At 38.2% G+C, this 10,249-nt stretch overlaps 1 protein-coding gene across 1 annotated transcript; it reads left to right on the forward strand.

Annotated features, from left to right (window-relative positions):
- Positions 1 to 5,350: 5,350 nt before the first annotated feature.
- On the forward strand, positions 5,351 to 10,049 carry LOC141817816 (putative transcription factor RL9). The gene is made up of 6 exons (XM_074705444.1): positions 5,351 to 6,188; positions 6,294 to 6,370; positions 7,035 to 7,080; positions 7,180 to 7,360; positions 9,733 to 9,772; positions 9,945 to 10,049. Exons 1-6 carry the CDS (start codon positions 5,351 to 5,353, stop codon positions 10,047 to 10,049), a joined length of 1,287 nt encoding a protein of 428 aa, XP_074561545.1.
- Positions 10,050 to 10,249: the final 200 nt, after the last annotated feature.

A 10,249-nucleotide genomic window follows, 5' to 3' on the forward strand; every position in this document is an offset into this window, starting at 1 on the left:
CAATTTTATCTATGGTTATGGCATCGGAACTAATAGTTATAGTCGTTTTTTTTGATCTACAGAGCAGTCCAGCTGAGACATGACCGTGTTTTCAACCTTGGAATGATGAGGCACGGTCGTGCCTTGTGAGGCACGATCGTGCCTTGTGAGGCACGGCCATGGCAAGTTGAGGCACGGCCTGGGGAGGTCAAACATGGCCCCGGGAGCCTCTAAAACACTTCAAATGACTTCCAAACTCATCAAAATATGCTTCAATCTCCATTCCTTACTCCACCATCAATAATGCATCGTTTTGACTCAAATCATATCCTGTCATACAAAATATACGAAGAGCAGATCTCTGAACAAAAGAGTAGAAATATGCAATTATAAAAGAAAAAGGTGCGACAAAGTAGATCATATGCAATGAATTACAAGTAGATGAGCGTTAAACATGGTCAGAAAATATATATATAATCTACGCTCATCATTATTCAAGAGACATAAAATGAGTTTAAAAGTTGAATTCTTAGATTGAGAGAGATTGAGTCTAATTTGACCAAACGAAGGGCAAATATGAAAGATATTTTATCAAAATGGAAGCGCAGATAGACGACATCTTTTGAAGATAAAGTAGATCCTCTTTGGTTTAATTATAAACTAAATTAGTTTGGCTCTAATTGAAAGGTGGTTTGATTTTGAACCAACATAGTTTGGTCTTGAATCAAATTTAAGACTATCGATTTAGATTTTGGACTAACGGATATGGGTTTAGGTTCACAAATCAAACTCATTAGATATCTATAAATATATCCCTATAGAAGAGTTTTCTAACGAAATAAAAAACCCTAGAGGTCAGGTTTTCTATTCTCTCTTCTCCTCCTTGCTTCCCAACTCCCTCTTCCTCATTGTTGCCTCCCACCACCATCTTCTTGGTGTCGCCTCCATCCAAAGGAAGGGTATCCAAGCTCACTCCAGCCAAGCTTCCCTCCACCGGCTGGCCAACTCCCTAAGCCGGCCATCCACCAAGCCAAAGGAGCACCAACCAATGGTGCTTGTCGCACCAAGCAAGAGGAGAAGCAACAGTTGTTTCTTCGCCATAAGGTGTCATTCTTTCTCTGTCCTTAGCTATTGTTTCGGTGAGCAATTATTGTTGTGGGAACTCTCATGTCATTAGGGTCGCTATCCATTGTTGACAACCAACCGTCTGACCTTCGAACGGTGACATAATCACCGTCGTTCAATTTGATTCATTATTGCTTTGAACTGTCGGATATTGAATCGGACCGTAGATCCTCTCTTGGATCATTTTATCTTCTTCCTTCAACTAGTATCAAAACGAAGATACGATACGTGATTTAGTGAAGTCGTTTCGAGGAGATCTAAGCATGGATACGAATAGAGATAACTTTTTTCAAGATTGCTAGTTGATGTCGTTTCCGCTTCATGTCATCCAACAGGTATAATTTATTTATGTTGATTTTTTATGATTATGTCTGCATACGTGTATATCCTCGTATGATTTTTTATGTGCATATTGTAATAATATAGATTATTACACTTTTATTATTTATTTAGTGAAATAAAATTTTAAAACAAAATCCAACAATAAAAAGAGTTCAATTTGGAATTTAAAGAACTAACATTCCTGGGTATAATTGAACACCTTAAGGAGCTAATTAAAAGCCTTCTCATGAGGTTTCTTATGAGGTTCTACTGGTAATCTTTCTTAATGTAAGAGGTTTCTCTACTTTCAAAATTTAACTTAGGGAGAAAGATCAATAGCGATTTGACAATATAGTCATAGACATAGTAACTCATGGGGAGTTGTGAAACATCTAAATCATTGGTTACTATGTTTTGTATAGTTGATATATCTTATTTATTTTTTAATCCCACTGCATTTTATATACTCTTATCAGCTTGTATGTAATTAACATGATCATTTAAGCTATGATTTAGGAACGTGAGTCTCCTTTAGCTAATAAAATGGTCCCCTCTTCTTTTTCATTTTTCAAATTTCAAGACATTTTAAAATTATTTTATGTTAAAATTTTCATCTTATTTTTTATTTCTTTATTTATGTTTTTTTATGTATATACATAGTTCAACAAAAAGGAAAAAAAAAGGAAAAAATACAATTATTGAATAAATCCTAGCCTCCATTTGTAAGAGAAAAGAAAAACTTATTCCCTTTTACTCTAGTATAATTGACCACTAAGCATGACTTTCACTATGTACATCAAATATTTGGGATGAGTGATTCATAGCCATCATCGAACAAGTTAGAAAATATCAATAATTGACTAAAATATACACAAAAGCAACAATGTTTGAATTTAAGTAACCAAATTGCTTTTGATTGACAAAACTTGTAATGCAAGTTGGAATCTTGGCATTATATATAATTAATTAATTAGTTCACTTATTTGAGCTTTGGTCTTTTGATCTTTAAAGATAAGCTTACATACACCCACGCTTAATAAAGTTCGATCGAGAAAAGCCAGTAGTGAGACATGAGGCCATCTTTTTCCTATACGCATATCAATCAGATGAGAATAAAAGCTTCATTGACCAGTAGTGGTGGCCAATCCCTAGATTCTAAGGCTTTGGGTGAGCACATAAGTATACATTCATCTCTCACAAATACACACGTTGTTATGTCGGTACCCTTGGGCGTTGCTGTGGGGAAGGCTCTGAAGGAAGTGAATTGGACTTTCACTTTCTCTGACAATGAGATGAGCAATGAACTGTGAAGTTCCAAAGGGGAAGCATCTTTTCTCAGTTGGGATGCAATGTAAAGAAGGGAATGCTTGCTTGCTTGCTCGCATAGAGATGCCTTTCTTTGGGGGACCAGGATTGTGCAATTTGGATGTGACATTTTGGGGCAAACGTTCTGCAGCAAATGAAGCATAAACTCAGTCTTTGCCCGGTTGTATCCCATCAAATTAAATGAGTTAAGGTCATAAAGCATATTTCTTTCGAACTACTTGTGTAATTAATTAATTTTGGATCTTCCACAAGTAGTGGCCAAAGTCTTAGTTATTATTCGTTCCAATCAAACTATTAACATTATTTCACCCTAGTCGTAGTTATAGATGACTATAATTAAAAGTACTGGAATGAGAAAAATATGAGATCATCTATTTGCAGTTGAATCAAACTTATAAATATTGGCCCCGTTACACTGATAAACACCTTCCCAACTGCCATGTTGTTTGGGTTTCATATATGTTAAATACACACGTATAGAGGACTCACATGAGGAGGAGGCATCTCTGTCATGAATTGAATTGAAGCAGTGTTGTGTTGTATGGACATTTCAAATCTCATAAATGCAACATGCATAGCGTTGGAGTGAGAGATGAGAGAGATGAGAGAGAGCGTGAGAGAGAGGGGGGTTGTCAAAGAGGTTTTATATTCCTGTAGCTTGGGAATCTGAGCAACTTCTTTCTATTTCCCTAACAAAATATTATTATTAGCCACAAGAAAGTAGTATTGTGGACCTGTGTGATGTTGTTTGAGCTAGGAGGCCTTTGGAATTTGAAAAGTTTGGACAGTAGTGAGCCTACAATCATCCCTGATCATCAAGGGGCACACCTATTAACTCATCATAAAAGGGTGATTAGAAAACAAATTGTAAGCCTATTGTTGTTGTTTTCTTTTTCTTTTTGCATGTCCTAGGGGTTTGAAATCTGGTCATGTGGGTGTGTGGTGGAGTCAACTTGGTGTTTGCGAGATGTCCATGTGGAAGTGACATAATAATCCTAGACAAGCTTGGTGGAGTGGGACAAGAATATTTGGAAGTATGTTAAGGGAATTAGAACTCGAAATGTTTTGGGTATCTGGTGTAAGCAAGCCTTATAAGAATATAAATAAATAAAATTATATATGTATATATATATATATATATATATATATATATATTGTAATGGGAATGAAACGAACACATGCATGCATGCAGCTGGGTCTTGAATTCCCTTGTGGTCAATGCTGCTATTGGTAGTCCAGCTGACAAGGGCTAGATCACAAAACTGCAGGGTGGGAAGCTGCGAAAAAGGGGATCAAATTAAGCGAGAGGATTAAATGATAGTGAAGTGGAAATGAAGGGAAGGGTTAAAGTGGCATAGTGGTATGTACGTGAGGAGCAGAGGCTTCAGCTGGCCCTTTTAATGTTTGAGGCCGATGAATTCCTCCAACATGCTACGCCCATCGACTGCATTGAATAGTGGTTGCTACAGTTGAGGACAGCAGAAATATTGCACGGTGCGGAAGCAGCAAACAGCCCATATGTGCAATGAGATCCCCCGCTGGGAATGGGACAATGGGTGTTCGAACTGTACAGCGAAGTGGGTCATGTCCTGGGAGACCAGTGGCTGCTTAACAAATGCATGAAACATTGTAACCTACCTCTTATCAATCCAATTAATAAGAGAGAGAAAGAGAGAGAGAGCAGTAGAAGACGAAGATGAATGAAAAATCTCGAAAGAGAGAAGAAATGTATGTATGTGTGACAAACCCCCCTCTTTTTTCTCCGTTAAAAAAGGGAGGGAGAAAGAGAGAATTTCCTTTTTTTACAGTCCAGTCTACACGAGCGCAAGCAGTGGGGGGAAAGGAATCCACGCACGAGCCTTGACCTGTTTTCTTTTACTTTATTTATTTATTTATTTATTGTTCCATCGTGCATTAAATTCGATCCCTTTCCTAATCAGAAGCTGAGAGAACGGAAACGCTAAACTGTTTAAAGCTTCCCCTCTTCCATTAGTTTTTTGTGCACTGTCATTTTCTCATATATATTTTTCTCAACCTAAATAATCTTTTAATTTCTCAAGCATCAAAGTTTCTCTCTCTCTCTCTCTCTCCCTGCTATTGGAGTCAATCTCGTCACCATCATGCAAATCCTAAGGGATAACTAAAATCTCTATGATAAAATCCTCTTTTTTTTTTTTTTTTTTGCTCTTAATTAATTGGTCGATCTTTTCTCTTCTTTTCCCGATCCTTAATTAGTCTGCAGCTTATAGTCGTCCTCGGTTAGTTTCTCAAACCTAGGAGCAGCACTCCATGATCCTTCACACAAGTTTGTTCTTTCACCTTATATATATATATATATATCCTGTACTGTTGGGAAAATAAGATCCTTTCCCTCTTACTCTCTCTTATTTAGCCATACTTTTAGGTGGGATTCATTATATATATATATATATATATATATATATTATATATATATATATATATATATATATATAGATATTAAAATGTTGAATTCCAGTTGGCCATCAAGAAGAAAGCCTTAGCCTTAGTAGGCTTAGCCTTACAAAGAGGAATACAATCAAGCAAAAGGAGGAGAGTAAATTAAGAAGGAGAAGAAGGCATGGAAATGCCAATGGAAGCCGCCATCATGACGACGTCGTCGCCCGACCTCTCCCTGCACATCAGCCCTCCAAACATCAGTCTTGCGGATTCAATCTCTGTGAGCTCCGGCGAGTCCTCCCACGGCTTCCGAGAAGACGACGACGATGCTGCTCGCACTAAGCTCTCTCTTTCTTATCCTTCCACTGCCGCGACGGTCGACAACACGTGGTGGCCGCAGCCGCCAAGATTGCTGGAGCACTACTCGCTGATGCCGCCGCTCGATCGCTGCCACATTACTCACCGTGCGATCGGGAGCGGCCCCTTCGACGGCCTCAATCCGATAAAAGGTATCCCGGTCTACAACAAAAATAGCACAGGTGCCGGCCGCGTCAGCACGCCGCTCCCTTTCCTCTCTGCTGATCCCAAGCTCCACGCCGTTTCTGCCTCCGCCTCCGCTTTCTCGTCTCACTGGCCTTCTTCCTCCTCCTCGTCCAATTTCGACGCGATGCCGTCTCCTTCATTCCTCGGCCCCATCCCCAGCGGCGCCGCGTCTCCGTACCACCGCATGCTCTCTCACCCGCAGGCGTCACGGCTCAACGGCGCCGCCTTTTCCCCAGAGCTGTTGATCAAAAACCACAACGCGCACCATCACCATCAGCTCTTCCACCATCACCACTACAACAATTATGGCATGATCAGGCCCTTCGAAGCTTCCTCCCACGCCAACATGCTGATGCGGTCGCGGTTCCTGCCCAAGCTGCCGGTGAAGCGTACCATGCGCGCGCCGCGGATGCGGTGGACCAGCACCCTCCACGGCCGCTTCGTCCACGCCGTCGAACTCCTCGGCGGCCACGAAAGTAGGCATCGGTCATCCATCCTATCATTATCTATCCACTTGCCAATCTTAAACAGTAGCATTTGTTAATTCTTCATCATTTCCGGCGCGCATTAATCAAATGCAGGGGCAACTCCGAAATCAGTACTCGAGCTCATGGATGTCAAAGACCTCACTTTAGCTCATGTCAAGAGCCATTTGCAGGTACCTAGCAAGCAATTCTCTCTCTTAGTCTCTCGTTTCGTCGATGCCAATGCTTAGTTAATCATGCTTACCTGTTTCAATCGATCGTTGGTTTTTGTCCTTTTTTTTTTCCAATCTCATAATTTCTCCCATCATCTAATCGGAGTACGGAAGTGTGGTCAGCGAGAAGCAGACACATCTATTCTTTCATTCACTCATTCATTCAGCCACTCATATCACTGCGTCCTCCTCTGTCCATCGGTTACTGTGCCAAATCAGAGTGAGAGGGAGAGGGAGAGGGAGAAGGAGAGGGAGTAGAGAAAAAAAGTTGTCATCATTTCACAATAATGCAACACACCCAACACCAACACACATAGGGTATGGAGAAGGAATTGAACAAACAAGCTTCTTTAAAAAGAAAGGTTGAATCTGCCAACTCGGCCTCCGCTTGCAGATAGCTACCTCTTCTGTTCCTGTTACCGTTCCTGTTCCTGTTCCCTCCTTTTAAATCCAATTAATACATTTATCTAGTTTTCATCCCCCCATGATATTCCTCTTTTTCTTTTATCGTAATTCCTTGCTTGTCCCGTGAGCTCACTGCGTGGTCTTTTCTTGTGTTTGTGCTCTCCCAATTAATCTCTTTCTTCACTGCTCTCTGCAAATTTTCCAACTTTTGCCTCTGCAGATGTATAGAACTCTGAAGACCACTGACAAGCCTGCTGCTTCCTCAGGTAATTCATATTGCTTAGCCTCGTAATAACCTTTCTTCTCCTCTTTTTAATTAATCGGCTTGCTTCACAATGCAACGTACGTACATTAATGGCGACCAGGTCAATCAGATGGCTCAGGCGAAGAGGACTTCTCTCCTGCAAGTAATGCCGATCTCAACATCGGACGGCTGATGGAGCGAAGATTAATCTCAGACGACGGAGCTAAACCAAGCACTACTTATGCCTTGGACTTCCCTTCTGCCATTGCTAACACCACCACTAAATGGACTAACTCATCAAGGTATATAATCGCTTATTATTTCAGAAACACTAAAAGGCAGATATCTATAACTGCATGCTAAGCGAATGGCAGCTTTTGCTTTCTTTTCTTTTCTTTTTTTTTTTTTTATCTTTTTCTTTAGATTTCATGGGGAGAATAGAGAGACATGCACTTAACTTGTAGGACACAAAAAGCAAAGACAAGTAACAAGGAGAAAACAAGTATGAAGAAAGGGGGGAAAAAAGATGAAGATTATTATATTGTGGTGTCGAGATTATGCTTTACAATTAATTATGTAGGATAATGAAGGGGTAGGATAGGGCTGTGGCAATGTGTGTAATAGGTGGTGTGATGTGTTGTCACATAGGACCAAAAAAGCCTATATACCTCCTGTCTTTTGCATCCTTTTCTCTGTGGCTTTATTGCATTATACAATTGTAGCATGTTAATGGTTCTTGAACACCTCTCTGACCTTTCCCTTCCTTTGTTTATTTTTAAATTTTATCTTTCTCTTCATTGCATTGCATGGCTCTGATTCCTGAAATGTGTTTTGGCCTGACATGCCCGGCCACGCACTAGCTTGAAAACTAGTTGTGTTTCTCTATCTCCAAATAAGCGTCGCCATGCCTTGCTAATTTGTACCAACAAACTTCCAACAACATTGAGTCAAAATCTCATATTCCTTCTCTTTGGCCTTCTCTCCTTCCATTAAAAATTTATTATAACAACAATATTCGTTTGATTTTGAAGTATTTTGTCTAATTTGTTTTACTTGCATGTTTTTATGTGTTAATTAAAAGCTACTTAATGCATGCTAAACACTACGTCAAAACGAAATATATAATGAAATCTAGTAATTAAAAGATTAGATTCGACAATGAGTTTGTGTGGCTTGTAGTGGATCCTTGTTGATTTCTATCTTTGGTAACTGATGAAAGCCTCTTTTGGTCGCTTTAGCTTTGCATGAATTTTTATATTCAATTATTTAAAAGGAAGCAATTGTCTTATCGAGGAAAAGGAAAGCTAAGCTATCTATCTACGAAAAAAAGCAATCAAATCTTAGATGAATGCAGCATTTATCCTATACTTTCAGAAGAAGATGCACTTCGCTTGAACTTTATCTATATACATTGTACTACTTAATCAAATAGTGAAAGACACTTGATTAGTTTGGTCTTCGAGTAAGGGTGAGGAGCTAGAATCACATTTAATACTTATTAGAAGAAAAATTCCTTCAAACCTTCTTATACTGACATAAATAATGCATGTTGTGGCCACTGCTGAGCTTGTGGAATGTTTTCAATTATGACTACGTACTCCACAAACTAAAGTTGCTAATATTTCTATCCCATAGTATATATGTCTAGTAAATTATGCATGATATGCATGCATTTGGCAATACTCATTTACGTAAGTAATATTATTGTCATGATACCATACTAGCTAGTTTATATTCAATGTAGTACAAGAAGCTCATTCATGCTTAGCAAATAAATAATAGTACTTAATATTTTTCTTCCCAACTAATAGGATTGAAATAATTAATATTGACCATTGGAACGCATCTTTCTAAGGTTACTAAGAGAATGGTTTGTTGAAAGTCAGATGTCTTATTGCATGCCTGTGAGCCTCTAATTTGCCATATATTAATTGAATAACTTTGTGTTAGCATTATTTGTTCAAACTTAATAACAAATTCATATAATTAGGATCGTCTTAAGACCTAGAAATTTAAATTTTGTTGTAGAAGGGAAAAGCCGCTATAAACCATCTGACAAAGTTAATTTAGCAGGACCATTTTTGAAGACAAGAATTAAACACCAACAGTATTGGAAAGGATACTAGATACTGATATAATACAAAAAAGTAAGAATAAGATTAGAAAATTATATGTAGTGTTTGACCATCTGTTATGATCGTCATAGCCTCTTTGTTTAATTAGGAAAATAAATTAAAATTATTATTGATAGCGACTATTATTAGTGGAACACATATAATTGTTTTGCCTCAATACAAAATCCACCATAAATTCGATCGCCACAATGGAATTAAATTCAAGAAAAAAGAATTGCATCTGCCAAATAAAGTTAGTTGATTAAGAAAAAAGAATTGCATCTGCCATTGCTTCTCCACACTAGCTATTAAATTAAATTGCATCTATTCTGAGAGCTTTCAGAGTACAGTCTAAAGTTATAACCCTGAAGTGTAGAAGCACGCCTTAGATTTATTCTTAATGTTTTCGTATTTGCATTACTAAATTCACTCTACTCACCACACATATGTGATTTATGTCCAAAGATTGTAATATATATAGGATTATTTTGGTTGATCTTTGGTATGAATTGTTGTTGCCTAATGGAATTTTCTTTTTTAATATGTTGGACTATTTTCAGCCGAAGTGGATGGGAGCAATCAAGTTGTGATCTAGACGAAGTACGTTCAACTAAATTCTCATTGTTACATATTGAGGTTTAACTCTCTGACATATACAATATATATGGAATCAAAATTTTACGACCGGGATGAAAAATCAAGTTTTTAAAGTTATACTCAAGTTAGATATGAATTATGTATCTGAATCATAATCAAATCATGGTTATTGCAGGATAATCATTCTTCTAATCGAATGGGCGCCTCCGAAGAAGTCAAAAACCCTAACCTGGAGTTCACCTTAGGAAGACCAGATTGGAATGAGACTGAGGATGTTTGATATCATATATATATATATATATATATATGATCATTTTGATAATTTAGGATGTCAGCTTCATGGCTAACATTATATTCATGCAATCAATGGAGGGGAAAGAAAACAAGAGAATTGGATCTTGTCATATCATGAAGATGGACTGAAGCTAGCAACAAATTGAACTCTCTCTCATGGCGACGAATAGAAGTACAGTGTTAGAG

This window comes from Curcuma longa, unplaced genomic scaffold, assembly GCF_044706935.1.
Source record: "Curcuma longa cultivar G26 ecotype Majalengka, Jawa Barat unplaced genomic scaffold, ITB_CL_G26_1.1 contig_22010, whole genome shotgun sequence".
In the NCBI taxonomy this organism is placed as follows: domain Eukaryota; kingdom Viridiplantae; phylum Streptophyta; class Magnoliopsida; order Zingiberales; family Zingiberaceae; genus Curcuma; species Curcuma longa.

Coding starts and splice junctions, on each gene's coding strand:
- LOC141817816 (XM_074705444.1), top strand. CDS start 5,351: ATGGAAATGCCAATGGAAGCCGCCATCATGACGACGTCGTCGCCCGAC. Junction 7,361..9,732: donor AAATGGACTAACTCATCAAG/GTATATAATCGC, acceptor GACTATTTTCAG/CCGAAGTGGATGGGAGCAAT. Junction 9,773..9,944: donor CAAGTTGTGATCTAGACGAA/GTACGTTCAACT, acceptor TGGTTATTGCAG/GATAATCATTCTTCTAATCG.